The sequence below is a fragment of the Sesamum indicum genome, linkage group LG5 (assembly GCF_000512975.1).
Source record: "Sesamum indicum cultivar Zhongzhi No. 13 linkage group LG5, S_indicum_v1.0, whole genome shotgun sequence".
In the NCBI taxonomy this organism is placed as follows: domain Eukaryota; kingdom Viridiplantae; phylum Streptophyta; class Magnoliopsida; order Lamiales; family Pedaliaceae; genus Sesamum; species Sesamum indicum.
In genome coordinates, this window is record NC_026149.1 from 1,034,278 (window position 1) to 1,052,154 (window position 17,877).

The window sequence follows — 17,877 nt, forward strand, 5'->3', positions numbered from 1 at the left end:
ACATGTAAAGAAAGGTTTCACTGCTACTTAAATTAGTTAAAAGAAGGGAGGGACACATGAAAATAGCAGAGTGGGAGATGGATTACAAGTTTAAACAGTGAGACAAGAAGACCTCAAAAGCATTTGGGAGGACCTTTGTTGTTTCTAGCTTAGGTGGGTTTATTTGTGAGTGCAACGAGAGAGAAACATTTGTGGTGAGACATCATTGTCAATAGGAGCGACGTGTGGACCGTTCTAGTTTCTAATTTATTACTTGGGGAAAATTAAGGTATATGGAAGTGAAGATACGGAAGGTCTTTTACTTGAATTGTCTTGCGATTTTGATGTTGGACCTCCTTTCCATGGGTCCCGGGATGGAAGAAGTATAGGCCCACAATGCCTAATGTTTAGCGATCCAGTTCCATCCCAGGTTCAGATTGGTTTGTCCAAAACTGAAAGAAGTGATTGGCATTGGCTGAGGGTCCGAGTCCAAAAGCTGTATGTATCCTTTTCCATGACACTGAACGGGAGACCAATAAACTTAGTCACCCATCCCATCATCATTCATCCCCTACCTCAAAACCCTCCTATCTATGTACCTTTATTGTCCAAACAAAAACAAAAAATAGTCTTCAATGACTCCAACAAGAGATATATGCATATACATATATATATATATATACACAATTAATTAAGAAATAGTTAGTATTCTTTTGTTTCTTTCTTTATATTGGAAAATCATCTTCACAGTTAAGTTAGTTCACCCAAAGGAGGCGGAAGCTGAAGGATAACTTTGCTAACGCGAAGTGGATGGAGGCGGAGGAAGGTGGAGAGCCAAGGCTGCCGCTATCGGTGGTGGTTTCTGATTGCATAAAGCGGTGGTTTCAAGACACGCTTAAGGAGGCAAGAACTGGTGATATCAACATGCAGGTCCTTGTGGCCCAGATGTACTATAGTGGCTATGGCGTTGCCAGAGATGCTAACAAGGTTTTATTTATTTATTTTTCTCTTTTATATTTCCAACAATTTTCCCTTTTCGGCTTATACTCGGCTATTTTGGTTTTTTCTGAATTATGGGATTTGAAACTTAGGGAAGAATTTGGATAACAAAGGCGTCAAGAATGAGGTCTTCAGTGTGGAAAGTTAGCAATAAACGTCCTGGTGAGCTCCGGTGTCCGCCTTAACTACCAGATTTCAACTTTTGTATTTCATAGTATTCTTCGTCTTTTGGTTTAAAATATCAGATGTTATGCAATTTGTGACTATTCCAGGTTATAATGCGAGTGATTCAGATTCAGATGAGATGGCCGGTGATTCTTGAGTTAGATGCATTGTAATAGAAGGTGCGTTGCATTTGTAGCTAGCTCTATATATGTGGTAGTCTTCCTGCTGTGTTAATCTGAAGGTTGATTCAATTGGTAGGTAGTGTACGTAATTTGTAACTTATCATTAGTAAACATCATGATATTATTCTAGATTCTGAATTTGACACACCAGTTACCATTAATTCAGCTGATTTTTTTTTTCTAAAATCAGATTGTTTGACTCTCTTTTCATAATTATTTTTGTGCCAAGGGCTTCTGATCTTGTTGACACTAATTTTTTGAAGGCATCAAACGAATTGCTTACGATATTATGCCATCACATATACATCACTACCACATACAATCATTGTCAAAAGATATCTAAGCACCTGCACCAACCAACATAGAGTGAATTAGATAACTAGTCTAAATGGGACAAGCTTGTTGGCCCAAATACCATAACATATTGGCTCTAAATTTCATCTTAGCACATTCAATTACCATTTTTAGGGAAATTATGCAAATTTGTTCATGATCTTACCCTTGTGTTTGGTAATGCTCGTGTTCTGCATCAGGAATATTTCTAGCATTGATTGGTCTGTGTTTTGCTCTTGCGTCTTGGTTGGGACTTGTATTTATTGTTGAACAGGAACGGAGATTATTACTACAGATAGATAGATAGATGACTTAGCACTGGCAGTCTGAACTTTTTGCAGGGTCCTGAAGTGAGTTGGTGATGGTCTCCTGCCTGGCGAGATGAGAATTCATGGCTGCTAAATTTATATTATATTATTGGATGGTATTAGGATGCAAGTGTATATGTAGTGATTTGTGATATATGGACTGACAGTTGTGGATTAAGATGTTGTGATCATATTGGCAGGATTTATTATTTGTTTTAATCAGAAAAATTAAGATGTAGTGAATGTGCTGCTGCTGCTGTCGTTGTGATGGAATGATAAATACGAAGTTTAGTTTATATAATATATAGGATGTGAAGGGAAGCGAAACTCAGATCATTTAGCAACATAAAAAGGATATGCTTGAATTTGAGGGGATGTGCAGGTTTCGTTCTTTGTTTCAAATGTTACCAAAACAAACAAGTGAGGGTGAGGGTGAGGGTGAGGGTGGTGAATAATATTATTCTCCCCATAATCTGTTTTTGTTAAAACAAATAAAAAAAGCTAACATTGTTTGTGTAGTAGTCTAGTAGGGCGTTGCCACTTTTTTCTCCTAGAAAAAGTCAAAGTGATAGACTAAATCAAAAGGCGGAATTACATTATTATTTAGATGATGATGATGAATTGATAACAAAAACATTGCAGGTCACCAATTTGATTTATTGGGTGCTGCTACTTTTTATGTTTAGTTGGCTTAAATTAATACTTGTTAATTTAGGATGGGTTTTTCATGTTTGTTTTGGAAATATAAATATGAATGATGAGTTTACTTAATGATTTATCAGTGTCTGATGAATATATAGTTGGAGTCAAAGTTCAGTATAACAAAATTGTGAATCACTAGTTTGGCCTATGCTCTTCTAAATTAAGATATAACATATCACTACTCAACAATATCTATTTTACATAATATAATTTTTTGAAACAATTAATTTATGATTGAAGACATTAAGAGCTACTAATATTATAATATTATAAGTGTTGGTTTGAAAAAGAAGAGGAAATTAATATAGTGATTGTGAATGAATGGGTGAGTCAGCCGCCGAAAAGCGGTCAAACCCACAAGCTTTGACCAAAGATGAAATTTCCACGGTCAAAGCTCTTGTTAGCTTCCTGGAAGAGGCTGTGAAGGTGTGAAATTGGAATGTATTTATATACATTACACCCTCAACACTTTCTAAACCTCTTTCTCTCTCTCTCTACTTGTTTTGATTCATTCAAATCCCCTCCCTCAACACCTTAATTTCTCATTCTCCATCAACACATCTCATCATACATACATACATGACCACTTCTTTCACTCATCTTTTCCCACCCACTAACAAAGAAGAACAAGAAGAAGAAGAAGAAACTGCAATCATGAATCAACCTCCAAACTCTAATAATGGTTTCAGTAGTTGGGGAATGAATTCTCAACTAGTAACCACTACTACCACCAATCATCGTCCTCATCATCATAAGAGCAATATCGAAATCCCCAAGTACAAGTCGTTTTCACCTGCTTCTTTGCCCTTATCCCCTCCTCCTCTTTCTCCTTCTTCTTATCTTTCAATTCCTCCTACTTTAAGCCCTTCTATTCTTCTTGATTCTCCGGTTCTTTTTTCCTCTTCTAATGTAAGTTCATTTCTAACATTCATTCATGCTTTTACCTACCTACTACTAATCATTATTCATCATGTCTTCAATCCAGCTTTATTGGTCATGAGAACGTACATGTGACCTGATCTCATCATCATCCATGAAGCTCTAATTGTATCTGTGTTTCTAATTGTGTAGGTTCTCCCATCTCCCACTACTGGATCCTTTGCTGGGTTGTTGTCGGAGGAAACTAGCAAGTATTCAGATTTCTCCTTCCAATCCCAAACAAGGCCTTCCCACGAAGCAGGAATTAATTCAATGGTATTCCTACTGCACCTCTCATTCTTCAACCACTTATGTCTGTCTTATTAATCCTACAAGTTGACTTTTAAAAACAAGATTAGTTTCATTCTTATGGTAATTAGTTTTATCAAATTATGTAATTATTAAAGTAATGATTTTTTTGGGTACAAGGTGTCCACTTCATTACTTCTTATTCCTCTAGGGTTTGTCTTTACCCTTTAATCCATGCACAGGTAGATAGACAATGGTTTGAAAAGCAGTTACTTCTGACCCTTTCTTCACAAATTACAACTCGTCTTTCATATTGTGATATGGTAGTTCCACATACAACACCTGGTTTTGCCCATTCTTGTGAACTTGGATTACATCAATAAATTACAGTAAGTCTATATATTAATTATGTGCAAGATGTATGGTAGGCACACAATTTACAATTAATAGTCAACTGAACTGATCATGAAAGCATTATAATTAGTCTTTTTTATATATATATATATATATATATATATTTATAGGTATAACTCTGTGATGATAATTAATAATGAGATTTAAGAACTGCAACTTCATTTTTGCTTATTGTTCAGAACCCAATATTGACAGGATTCATTCACAAGGAAACAAGAAGATGGCTCCTTTAATTCACTCGATAAGCAGTCTGAATTTTCAACACTCAAATCTGGGTCCAAACCAGAACCAGCCCCGCTACATAGTTTTTCTCATGATGTTTCCACAATTCAAACCAACTTTCATGCTACTTCTGCTCCACAGCCTACCCAAATGCATTATGCTCAACCATTACCGTATGCTAGGGAGCAGAGAAAATCAGATGATGGTTACAATTGGAGAAAATACGGACAGAAACAAGTTAAGGGAAGCGAGAATCCTCGTAGTTATTACAAGTGCACTTTCCCAAACTGTCCTACGAAGAAGAAAGTCGAAAGGAATTTGGATGGACATATTACTGAAATAGTGTATAAAGGAAGTCACAATCATCCAAAGCCCCAATCAACTCGACGATCATCTTCAAATTCGATTCAGAACCCCTCCACGTATAATAACTTGGGAATGCCCAACCAATCAAGCTCATTGCTCGAAAATGCTCATCAGATGGATTCTGTGACAACCCCGGAGAACTCATCAGCTTCTTTTGGTGATGACGAATTCGAACAGGGCTCCTCATTGAGTAACTCAAGAGATGATGATGAGAATGAACCTGAAGCCAAGAGATGGTGAGCATAAAACTTTCAATTTCAAAAATAAATTCAACCTGGGAATAGTCTGAAGACCACATCTTACAATATTACTGTTATTTTTCAGGAAGGGGGAAAATGAGAGCTGCGAAGGTATATCAGCTTCTGGAAGTAGAACTGTTCGGGAGCCCAGAGTCGTAGTTCAAACAACAAGTGACATTGACATTCTTGATGATGGTTACAGATGGAGAAAATACGGGCAGAAAGTGGTAAAGGGCAATCCAAATCCTAGGTAAGAATCAGCAATTTGGAGGTTAAGGAAAAATACTAACATTACTGAAGATATCATTTAAGGTACTTTGTTGTGAAGATGTTACCTTAATCTATTCTTGCATACAAATGCACATACAATGGTTGTCCGGTTAGGAAGCACGTTGAACGAGCATCACACGATTTAAGAGCAGTGATCACCACATATGAAGGGAAGCACAATCATGATGTTCCTGCACCACGAGGAAGTGGCAGTTACACCACGAACAGACCTCCACCAATGAATGGCAATATCGCCCCTACAGCTGTAAGGCCCTCCGCAATTGGCAGCCATTCCAATGGGATGAATTTCCCCAACTACGCCAGGCCTCAAACAATGCAAAACCAAACACCATATACCCTTCAGATGTTGCAGGAGAGAGAGAGTTTTGAATTCTCAGGTCTCGGAAACTCCGCAGGGGTCTACACTAGTCAGATGCAAGCCAAGGAAGAACCTAAAGATGACTCATTTTTTGACTCTTTCCTAAACTGAAAAGATTCTTAGGGAGCAAATCCCTTGAGCTGGCAGTTCTTAGCTAGTGTACTGTTACAGACATACTTTATGATGGTATTTTGATTTTGTGTTTTATATGTAGATTTTAGAAAAGGAATTAGGGGTATTTTTTCATTTGTTCTGGGGCTGTTGAAGCTTAGAACAGCAGTCTCATGTAAGGTTTAGTGCCAGAAGTAAGAAAAGTAGAATAAAGAAAATGTGTTAGGCAGCTCAGTATTCATTTCCGAACTTTGTTCTTTTATTTATCCCAGTATTTCAAAAATATTCTCAATAAACTGACTACTTGTTAATTTATTCCAAGGATCGGGTTATTCTCCTCCTTAAACCAACAACCTTTAGCTCCAAGGGTTCGTCTCTACCATTAGTTCTTTCGAGATAAAAAAAAAAAAAAGCCTAATAAATCAACAAGAAATTGTGAAACACGCCTAAACAGCATTACTCTGGTCAAGTTGCTATCCACACCCGAGTACGACATCCCTCAAAGATAACATTCTCAAGCAAAGTAGTCTGACAAACTTGAGAAAATAAAGACGGGGAGACGAAACAGAATTATTTTCATTCACTACAGTCTGAACATTCTTCTTTGGGAGATTTCTCTACTTCACCACTATACATTTATGATGAGGTGCAAATGCCAAAAGCAATGCTCTTCCTGTATAAACATGAATTGATGTGTAAACTATATACCTGTGGATGACTTACAGAAAACGATGAAATATCAGCAGTACAACTAATCACTTGGAACAGAGGACCTGATCAGATGTAAGTTTGCTTAGAGAGTTTGTGTCCAGAAACAATAGCCGACAACCCCAGTGAGAAGAAGGCAAAGAATTCCATGCTGATTGCTGCTGCTGAGGAATCTGTAAATATGTTATCTGCACCTTCTCGCATTCTGTTTGTCAAAGGTACTGCGGACGACGCTGCTGATATCAGTAAGTATGCTGCAATCTGCAATTCGAGAAAATTTTTTAGAACTCAATTACTTACATCAACTGAAGCTAGTTCGCATCTTTACATTGAGGTTGGCCAATGTTGTAGGATAAAAGAGAAAACAGGAACTAGATCACTAATGCAAAGGTTGAATTTCAAAAAGATGAAAATTCAAAACTAGGGCTACCTAGAGGCCTCTTCCTGTAGAAAGTTGTCATAGTAAAATAATCCCTATCTGATGACTTTTTCAATGAATTTCCGATTTATTCAATCAACATATACTCAAAGACATTGCATTTTTTAAAATATTTTTTGCTCAGATTTCATCCGTGTCTTCCTTGAAAAGAAAAGAAAAATGGTTGATCGTTATCCTGGATAAAATCAAAATTCGAAATGAAGCAATATAATGAAAGATGAGGGGAAAGAGGAAAACAACCTGATCTCCAGAAAAATCAATGATGGCCAAATTCCGGCGGGGAAGTATTTCTCGAACGGTGTGAAGTTCATGAAGCTGCCTCAAAACTTGGAATCCTGTATACAATGTTGAAAGAATTGCTATCGCAAGGACATACCTATGAATGAAGAAAAGAGTTATGGAGCAACAAGAGTATAAAGAGGTAGAAACCAAGGGTAAAAGAAAAACAAGAAAGGTGTTGTGTTAGTATTTACCTGTATTCTTCATATTTATTGAAATCTTTCCAGTCACCGTGCTTATTACTAGCCATTATAATGAAAGCGAGGAAGGAGAAAAGGAAGGCCAAGGTGCGGAGAGCCAAGGAGGCCTTCTTAAGAAAATCTTCTCTTTTCCAGCGTCGCAATATATTGGAAACTACGCCACCGGCGGATGGGGCGGAGTTCTGTGGACCGGTTTGATTCTCGAAATCTCTGGAGGGCGGAAGCGGAGGTGATGGGGTGACGAGCTGGTCTGGCTTTGGGATTGGGTCATCCATGAGTGGTCTATGATTGTTGTTGGTGTTGATGATGGATTGTTATTAGTTTTAGTCTTATAAATTGGAAAGACTGAGAAATGGAGAAGAAGAATAAAAGATGAATGCTTGCAAAGGAAAAGAGACAAAGAAGAAGATAAATGGGTTATTTATTAATGATGGTATTGGTGATACAGACAGGGAGAGAATAGGGGTTGAAGGAGGAGGGAGTTAGTTGGAAGTTTGCGAAGCTTAACGAACTTGGGGCATTACGTGGGAGTGGAAGGAAAGGAAATTCCTGAGTTGAGGAGTTGTGCTGTTCTGTTGCCCCAAACTCGCTTATTACAAGAAGCTGTCCGGGTCGAGGACACCTTCCTTCTTAATCACAGTAATCAGTGGGACCCTCCAATCAAACATTTTCTTCAACCGCGCGTATCATAACATTAGATTTGGGCTTGGTAATTTTAATTTAGATTATTCTTGTGTACATGAACATAATTGGTCAAAATCAGTTATTAATCATTTGATTTGATTTATTAGTTGGCAATGCATTTGTGGATTAGGGTGGATGTCCACTAAAAGGACATTCTTGGGTTTAACAACACGTCTTCTGTCACGTCCCATTTATTTGTTGATTTTGGTTTTAGCACATTAACTATGTTGAGTTGATTTGATCCTTGTGCTTACAATTCTCTGGATGGGTTTGAGGTCACTAAGTAATCATTCTTGTTTCTTGTTATAGTGCTCCATATCATATTGGCAAATCGGGATAGCCGTTTGGGGAAGTGTCCTGTCCTGCCTTGCATTGCATTGGATGGGTTAGTATAATAAAAGCATTCTCATTCTCGGGATCGGCGTGGAAGATTCTGTTGGTATTTCTAAGAAGGCCTTTAAGCCATTGGTGATTTCCGGGCAGAGCTTTAAACAGCCGTTTGATAATGAGATTTTGGATTTCGTTTTTTGCGGAGAAATCGGTGAGGCTGGGTGATTTCGCAGCTGAGGTTGGGCGCACAATGAAGCCCCAAGGGTTTTTGGTCGTCCACACGGCGGCGAATGATGCTTATAGTTTTCAGTCGTTTCTTGGTTTGTTCAGCTCATTTACATTTGTGAAGAGTAGGGATATTGGTGGGTTTGAATCCGAAATGCCCTATATTCGGGAAATTGTCATGCAAAAAATCAGCGGTAAGGTTGATTTTGAACAAAAATTTGAAAATTCTACTGGTGAAAAAAATGCAATGTGCCAAGTTATAAGAGGGAGTTAATAAAGAAAGGAGAGCCTTTGAATGAGGAAGAACGGAAAAAACCCTGGATTACACTTAAGAAGAATGTGGAGAAGATCAAGTACCTACCTACAATTGTTGATATTAGTTTTAAGCCAAAGTATGTGTATGTTGATGTTGGAGCTAGAAGCTACGGATCAAGTATCGTGAGTTGGTTTAAGAAGCATTATCCAAAGCAGAACAAAACCTTTGACATATATGCTATTGAAGCAGATAAGACTTTCCATGATGACTACAAGGGCAAGAAAGGGGTCACGTTGCTGCCGTATGCAGCTTGGGTGAGAAATGAGACCTTATTCTTTGAGATTAATGAAGACCCCAGTCACAAGGAGGTAGAGAAGGGTAGAGGTATGGGGCGGATTAAACCTGTTGAGTCATCTGGTAGTTCTACTTGTGCTGGTGATGTAGATGAGATTCAGGGATTCGATTTTGCTAATTGGTTGAAGCATAGTGTGTGGGAGAAGGACTATGTGGTGATGAAGATGGATGTGGAAGGGACTGAATTTGATCTGATTCCGCGGTTGTTCAAGAAAGGAGCCATTTGCTTGATTGATGAGCTCTTCCTCGAATGCCATTACAAAAGGTGGCAGAAATGCTGTCCAGGTAAGAGAAGGAGCAAGTACCAGAAAACATATGGGCAGTGTTTGAAGTTGTTTACTTCTCTTAGAAAAAGTGGAGTTGTTGTGCATCAATGGTGGTGACTGGTAACAGAAAATGGTGCTCCTTGTGTAATATTTGTCATTTTCACACTCTATTTTGTTTTGTTCCCTTCTGGGTAACATACCATTTCATATGTATTTAGGAAAAAAGAAGTAATTGTTAAAAAATTCTGATGTGATTTTTGAGTGAACGTTTGTTTTGACATCTTGAATTGCTTAATGAATTGTAGATATCTACACTTGCTCCTTTTGTATCCTTGCTGTTAAATGCTGATAAAGGTTGGTGTTCCCGACTGCCTGATGGAGTTCCGGCAAAGAAGTAAATTCTTGCACTGTAACCAAAAAATAAAGAAAGAAATTGTTTATTTCATTGGGATAGCACCTGGTATCTACAGTCTAACACAAATGAAATTGCAATAAAAGGGAGAGTTGGATGAGGGTGTTAGCGAGGAGATGGGCAGATATTTTGTGGTTGGTTCATATGGTGGAATCGAAGCAACGCAAGTTTTCATCAGCTTCAGCAAACTCACTTGAGGTGAAGGTATCATGTCTGCCTTGCTGCATTCTTCACAAAATGTCTTCTGCCAATGGATATGAAATTTCGGCTACTCCTATTTTATTTTTACCCTTAATTCCCCCTATAATTAGCATTACCAAGAAAATGAGAGAGTATTCAAAAAGGTTGATTACCCCAAAATACACTAGAAAATGGAAAATTAATACACCATACTAATAGTTATTATCTAAATGAGTAAAAATTATTTTAGTACCTGATTTTTAGTGTTATTGTTAAATTAATACATGAGTTTTTTTTTGTAAATGATATAATTGATATCCGAGTTTTTCAATAAATCCTGAATTCTTATGAATGCCCCAATTGATACTTGATCAGTTTTTACATAAAAGTCAATAGATGCATATCTTTATTATTAGGATATTTTATAATGGAAAATGTTACCCTTTTAATCTAACTTATATATTTATTTATTTATAGCAAAACATTGTCCTGATTCAATAAAAATATACTATTATAACAATTTAAATGATAATAATTCATAAATTAGTTTAGTATATAAGAATATTTATTCAATAATTAAAACTAATATTTAATAGATTGGGTAGGAAGTAATGTATTTAAAAATAAAAGTTAAAGACTCTTTAAGCAAAAAGTAATTTTTTGAATTTAATTTCTAAAATATTATCATTTAAGAAAATAAATATGTTAAGACAAAGAAAATATAAAAAGAATAACTTTACCAATTTTTTCCTTAAGTTCTAATTTTTATAAATTAAATATAAAATCTCATCTCCTATATTTATTCTTTTATTTTTTTAATAATTATCTACTTTATCAAAGTGAATTTATTTTTATTTATTGTATTAAATTATGAACTTTTACACTTCTCAATTTAATTATTTATTATTATGTATTTTTATAATAATAAAATTTTATTATTCTACTATTTTTCCTACATATTATAACTTTAAAGTAATTAAAATTAACATTTATTTTATATTTTTTTAGTTTTGAAATTATAGCCTTTTATTTATAAAACTAGTGGCTCCCATCAAGTGTATTTTTAATGTTTTGTGTCAGTAAAGAACAAAATATTTATATATTACTATTTATTAATATTTTTATTATTATAAATGTTATTTATTTAGTCATACAATGTACCATGATAAATAAATAAATACTAAGGAGTAATTTTGATTCGAATGAAAAAAAAAAAAAAAGAAAAAAAAGTGAAGCTATGTTTAAATTAAAGGATATATTTGTCTTTTTTCGGTAAAGGTAAATTGCATTAATAAAAATCATAATGTACAGTCATATGGCTGATGTTGTGTACCATGGAATTTGACATAATCTATATAATGCTATCGTACTAATTTTATTCGGCAATTCTGCACTAAGTACATAACTGAATTTCGTCTAGAATAATCTTAGCCACTGTCGACAGGTCTCGATCTAATTGTTGAAATTTCATCCTATTGCGCTCCTGCCAAATGTGATACACTAGAGATGCTAATAGGTTGCGATAGACGGCATTAACAACGTGCTTTCCCCGCCACTTTCATCTAATTGTTGAAATTTCATCCTATTGCGCTCCTGCCAAATGTGATACACTAGAGATGCTAATAGGTTGCGATAGACGGCATTAACCACGTGCTTTCCCTGCCACTTTCATGCAGCTATCATCACATAAATCATCCATCCTCTGTTTGTCTATGAAAACTGAACCTCCTTGCGTAAGATTCGAATACACTGCGGACACGAAAATAACAAGTGTTGGTGAGTCTCCGGTGTACCCCTCGAGCAAAGAACACAATCCCTATTAAGATGCTGTAACTACGAACGATCCATGGCGATGAGTCGTTCATGTAAAGCTAGCCATAATATATTTGTTTTACAAAATATTTTAAGATAGACATAGATATTTATTCGACAATTATGAAGGAACTCAAATATCAATTCAAGAATTTGCAAAAACTCATGTATCAATTTATTATTTATAAAGAAACTCAAATATCAATTAAATCATTTATAAGAATACATGTATCAATTTGATAATAACACAAAACTCAAGTATCAAAATAATTTTTACTCTTATCAAAATTTATTCCATAATGATCAACTAAAAATAGCTATGGCCTGAAGATTCTTATTCGTTGGCTCTCGGCATGATGCTTATTGTCGCTTAAATTTACACAAAAATATTTTAATATGAACAAAAACATAAAAGATAATAATAATAAGAAAGGTGGAGAAGTACCACTCATCGATAAAAGGGAAAACCAGAAATTAAGACAGACAGAGAAGAGAGGTAAATGTGAGGGCAGATGTGGCATGTGATGGCCACTTTGTCAGCCAAATACCCCTTCTGAACCTTTTTTTCTTTTTTTTTTTTTTGTGTGTGCGCGCGTGCGCTTGGGTTAAGATATGCACGTTGATTATTAGCATCATATATATAAATTTTGACCAATTTCAGACCCCTCAATTAATTATATTCGATATCGCCTTTTTCTAATTCCTCTTAATTTCTTTTCTTTTTTTTAAATAAACCACCAATCATTCTTCTTCTTCTTATGTTACGAGTCACTGTTATCCTGTAAATAAGGACAACATTTATGATGATCATCCCTTGTCCTAAGAACTAATTGTCCTTAAAACTTATATTATTTGGAAGGCCTGTTCTTCTCTTACCCTCGAGAATCTGAATTTTCAGCCTCAACAAGGCTGACCCCTTGAGACAAAACAAGAACTTGAGGGACAAAAGATGGGTGCATGTTGTTCATGTCATAGAGGTACTGGGAATTTTGAAGGTCTTTATGTTGAGGAAGAAGCGGAAGGAAGAGAGGTTGAAGATGAAAACATCATATTGAGGGGCGATGCAGGCGCTCGTATCTGCCTCCAGGGATCCTCTAGATATGTCTCTATGTTCACCCAGCAAGGCAGGAAAGGGGTCAACCAAGATGCCATGACCGTTTGGGAGGTAACATACAAACATGAAACCTACAACTATATTCCCATTTAACAATCTTGCTTCTTTTCTCACTATTTCCCTGATTGATTTTAATGATTCATTCCAGCTCTATAGATTTTGGCTTATAATCTACACTTAATTGCTTCTTCTCCTTAATAAATTGTTTCTGAGTTTCCTTTGTTTTTTGGAGAAATCAATGATGAATCATCTATATCTTCTTACTCCTATGCTTCCATTATTGTCTTCAGAGCTTTTCAGGCGAGAGAGACATGTTCTTTTGCGGCGTTTTTGATGGACATGGACCCTCCGGCCATGAGGTTGCACGTTATGTTCGTGATCTTTTGCCAACAAAAATTTCATTGTTATATAGACAATCGAGCATTGAAGGGAAGGATGGTGTCATGCGTATTGACAATAATGCAACTGATCACGATGGCAGCGAAAATCCTGAGAACAAAAATCCACTTTTCTTGTCGTGGAAAAATAGGTTGATCAGGAGTTTCCAGGAGATGGATGAAGAACTTGAGGCTGATTCTTCAATTGATAGCTATTGCAGTGGTACAACAAGCGTAACTGTGGTTAGGAAGGTACCCAACTGTTGTGCCTACAGAAAACAAGCTACTAGTAATTATTCATTGTGGGTCTTATATTTCCTCTTCGCCTTATTTACTTGCCATTATCTTTGTGTAGGGTGAACACTTGATCATTGCAAATTTAGGAGACTCTCGTGCTGTTCTTTGCAAAAGGGATGAAAATAATCAACTTGTTTCCGAACAACTCACAGTTGATCTGAAACCTAATCTTCCAGGTTGGTGCCTATTCGTATCCCTTCTTCTGGTAATACGTATTGAAATAATCATGAAGCTAATGTTCCAGAACTATGTCCATTAATCAGCTGAAGCAGAGCGGATAGCAAGTCGCCAAGGCAGAGTTTTTGCGACCAACGAAGACCCAAAAGTGTACAGAGTGTGGATGCCTGATCAGGATTGCCCTGGACTTGCCATGGCAAGGGCTTTTGGTGACTTTTGTTTGAAAGACTATGGCCTCATCTCAACACCTCAAGTTACTTGCAGGAAGCTTTCAGAAAATGACGAATTCGTGGTCTTGGCAACTGATGGGGTAATGTAAACCAGGACTCATTAATCCATTTACGCAATCACCAAATTACTCAAATATGTGTATTTCTCTGTGACTAGATATGGGATGTGTTGTCGAACGATGAAGTAGTAAAGATTGTGGCATCAGCAAGAAAGCGCTGCATGGCGGCTAAACTGCTGACAGAGAAGGCGGTTAGGGCATGGCGATGCAAATTCCCCTGCGCCAAGATTGATGATTGTGCTGTTATATGCTTGTACTTCAAGCGCCAGCGCCCTGCGCTCACAAAATCTGAATCAGAAGTCACTCATCTGAGCTTGAACTACACAGAGCTGTCGACGCATAGTTATGCTGCCAGCGCAAAAACTGATGATGGACTGGACACGGTTTTGAATTGTGATGTTAACGAGAGCAAGGCGGGTGGTGAGAGTGGAGGAGAACAGCCTGATTCTGCGACAAACCGGCTGAGGAGGAGGAGGACGGCAAGGAAAGTTGGGAGTGATGGGCGGGGGGATTGAGATTTGATAAACATATCTTGTGTTGTTCAAAGTGTGTAATTAGTGAAAGAAGTCAAGTACAAAGTGCAACAAAGAAGTGGTTAGCAAGATGCCAGAAAATGTTGATTACCGAAAGTGTTAGAAGTTAAATGGATTTGTGGTGATTAGGAGGGTAAAAGAATGGAGTTTGAGCTGAAGATGTTGTTGTTTTGAGGTTGGTTATATCAAAATTTTCAACATAGAAGGGGCGAGGTTTTAATAATACAATCAATGTTACATGTGTGGGCTTTTTTGTTTCATGTTCAACTATATATTTCTTGTTTATTCATGCAAAATGTGGTTGGGATGCAAAGAGAAAGGGTAATAAAGGCGTACAAACTAGAAGACAAAGAGGAAAGAAACGAAAAACTGAAAGAATCTATGATGAAGAGAAAAAGAAGGAAACAAAATCTGATCAAAATGTGACAACACAAGACAGGTGAGGCGGGTTTATCAATTATCATCGTTTATTGTTTGTTTCTATACAAAAAGAGAAAAAGAAAGGGAGGATTAAGGATTTGTCACTTGTCACTCACCTCCTTAATAATAAAAGAAAAAGGCAAGGAGAAGAGTTTTCCTTCTTTTCTATATCCAAATCCCAAAACCTTCCACTTCCAACAACTTACAACCCCTCTCCCTCTCTCTCTCCCCCTCCTCACCATCATATTACACATTTTCTTCTTTCTCGTTTCCCAAAATCTCATCCAAGTGGAGAGCAGCAGATTCAGATTGTGCAAATGAGGCTAAACTGATCAATGTTACAACTACACACATCCACCTCCACTACCCATTAATTCTAACACCACCATTTTTTACTTTACATACAAACGCACCACACGCCCTATTATATTAATCAACCCCACTTACAATTTCCTCAACTCCGATATGCATATATATATATATATACATATATATATATAAATAGAGAGAGAGAGAAATATTCCAGCTGGTTGAAAGAGAAAAAAGAAACGTAAATGAAAATTAAACATCTATATATATATATATATATATATATAGATGTAAAGAAGAAACTCATCATTTTTCTTGAATAATTCTACACATCAGCTGGTTGCTGTGGATTTGCGGACCAGATATCGATATGCACCCACCTTCCGCTTATGAGAGTCAGTGTTATCGACAGAGAGCACCAATTTTCCTGCTTCTCTGGTGGCAAAAGAGTTGCGAATTGCCTCCTTGTTGGCTCCAATCGCCGCTGCTTCTCCATCGCGATGATGTAGCTTCCTAGAGCATCTGGTACGAACTCCGCGCTGTAATCCAATTCCCAGCCCCCCACCACTATGTCCCTGATGATGATGAGGAGTGGAATCAATTATTCCAAAACCTTCAAAGCATAATAAGATAAGACAGCTAGTTTAATTACCTCAATGCCCTCAATTTGATGAATGTTCACCTTTTCTCCTCATTTAACTGTGAACTCTGATGCCGGTCTAGCTGGACCGCTCCCCACATCACTGGGTCGACTCAGTCCACCGTACTGAACCGGGATATCCTCCGCCCTAATATATCTGATTAAACAATAAATTAATTATACAACTTAAACACACATGACATGAGTGAACATTTTTGTGAATTTGGAGCAGTCTCTTTTGTGAACATTCATGTCATCAATTGCAACTTAAAACTTACTTGTAAAGCGTCTCCGCAACATTTCCTTGCTTGGATATCGCAAATTTACTCTTGCTTCTTTGAGTAAAAAATGGACTAAACATTGAATAGAGCAGGCTGAAGTAGCATGGCACGTTTATAAAGATCTGCATATGCATGTATGCAACCACAACCACAAACAAGTATTAATTCCCATCACAACTACAATACTGAAAAAACAGGAACAAATTAAAATCACACTAATACACAAATATATATATATATATATATATGTATCATGTTATGCATACTGCAGGTTCTCATCCATGCATCACTTGAGAGAAAGACAAGATTAATTGCGATCTGAGTTTATATATACGTACCTTTCTGGCTACCATTTCAGGATAATTATCTTGAAAGAGTGAAAGAATGTGATTAGAAGCCACCCTGAGCTCTCTCTTAGGCATGTCTTTAAGATGAGCGACCTGAATAATAGAATTAACTCCACCTGGCTTGAACTGCAAAAGCTTAATCCCTCTCTCAAGAATCTGAACTCTCCACCTCAAGAACTTGTTCAGCTTCTCATCATCACCAAATATCTTGTCCTACATTTCTTTATCTTTGAAAACCCCATAAGCATTATAACACACCGGATGCCCCTCACTGTCAAATCCATGCATATAAGCAACTGTTCCTTCCAGCTCTTTGAATCCCAAATCTTGCTCCAAAACGCCGTCGGCCCCAAAATCTTTCCTCCAAGCCAAGCACTGGAGTAGCATGTCGAGAGAATCTTGAACCCTAAAATCCCTGGCGCGGAGGGTCCGCATTTGGTAACAATAGGAAGGTATTGTTGAAGGGTGGTTTGGGGGAAGATTGATGATGTTGAGTTAAGTTAGGGGGCGGATATTGGAGAAGTAGGTTCCATGTGAGAATAGGATGAGGAAAATGCACAAGTGTTGGTGGGAGTTGGGAGAATGAGAAGAAGAGGAGGGAGTAGTAGTGTGGTGGTTGAGGTGAGAATGAGGAGAGTATTGGGAGTTATTGAATGTGAAATGTGAAGTAATCATCAGCAACATCAAAAGTGGGTTTAGGTGGTGTGAATGTTGTGATCCATCATCAATCATATTCTTTTCCTTTTTGACTTTGTATTCTTTGTTTTTTGACTATCATCCTCACAGTTTTGACAAAGACAACAGACCTACTACAATTACAATACCCACCATGTCCAATAACTCCTCTCTTACTACTACTATCATTCCTCTGCTCACATAATAATAATAATAATAATAATAATGTGTTTTAGTAACTTCATTTTTATTTTTTAGTGACAAAACATAACTCCTCTCAAAATTGACATCATACAAATTAGTACCATTTATTTCTAATAAAAACAAAATCAGTTTGGAATTATTTCTATAAGCCCCATTTATGGAACCCAATTTACATCCAATGTCTCTTTGGATGCCCAACTCCAACTCCAACTCCAACTCTAGCTCTCTCTCTT

At 36.9% G+C, this 17,877-nt stretch overlaps 5 protein-coding genes and 1 pseudogene across 7 annotated transcripts; 4 read left to right on the plus strand and 2 right to left on the minus strand.

Annotated features, from left to right (window-relative positions):
* LOC105161501 lies at positions 519–2,209 on the plus strand. 2 transcript variants are annotated; one of them, XM_011079201.2, is made up of 4 exons: positions 519–966; positions 1,071–1,140; positions 1,251–1,322; positions 1,984–2,209. In XM_011079201.2, exons 1-3 carry the CDS (start codon positions 790–792, stop codon positions 1,298–1,300), a joined length of 297 nt encoding a protein of 98 aa, XP_011077503.1. In that variant the 5' UTR covers positions 519–789; the 3' UTR covers positions 1,301–1,322; positions 1,984–2,209. The 2 variants fall into 2 exon arrangements, with proteins under 2 accessions (XP_011077503.1, XP_011077502.1); XM_011079200.2 differs by having other exon boundaries at positions 522–966; positions 2,000–2,209.
* Positions 3,132–6,077, plus strand: LOC105161503 (probable WRKY transcription factor 33). Its single transcript, XM_011079202.2, is given in 5 exon segments — positions 3,132–3,577; positions 3,740–3,862; positions 4,445–5,073; positions 5,162–5,326; positions 5,389–6,077. Coding segments are annotated over 5 exon segments (1,695 nt in total). The 5' UTR covers positions 3,132–3,247; the 3' UTR covers positions 5,837–6,077.
* Positions 5,746–8,251, minus strand: LOC105161504 (CASP-like protein 4B1). 2 transcript variants are annotated; one of them, XM_011079204.2, is made up of 4 exons: positions 7,457–8,251; positions 7,224–7,359; positions 6,610–6,805; positions 5,746–6,509 (listed from the first exon to the last, which is right to left on the minus strand). In XM_011079204.2, exons 1-3 carry the CDS (start codon positions 7,735–7,737, stop codon positions 6,614–6,616), a joined length of 609 nt encoding a protein of 202 aa, XP_011077506.1. In that variant the 5' UTR covers positions 7,738–8,251; the 3' UTR covers positions 5,746–6,509; positions 6,610–6,613. The 2 variants fall into 2 exon arrangements, with proteins under 2 accessions (XP_011077506.1, XP_011077505.1); XM_011079203.2 differs by having other exon boundaries at positions 5,746–6,805; positions 7,457–8,246.
* Positions 7,835–9,772, plus strand: LOC105161613 (annotated as a pseudogene).
* LOC105161505 (probable protein phosphatase 2C 65) lies at positions 12,694–15,532 on the plus strand. The gene is made up of 5 exons (XM_011079205.2): positions 12,694–13,146; positions 13,386–13,724; positions 13,828–13,945; positions 14,033–14,256; positions 14,334–15,532. Exons 1-5 carry the CDS (start codon positions 12,931–12,933, stop codon positions 14,748–14,750), a joined length of 1,314 nt encoding a protein of 437 aa, XP_011077507.1. The 5' UTR covers positions 12,694–12,930; the 3' UTR covers positions 14,751–15,532.
* On the minus strand, positions 15,830–17,445 carry LOC105161506 (patellin-6). Its single transcript, XM_020693885.1, is given in 4 exon segments — positions 15,830–16,072; positions 16,150–16,294; positions 16,416–16,540; positions 16,757–17,445. Coding segments are annotated over 4 exon segments (957 nt in total). The 5' UTR covers positions 17,201–17,445.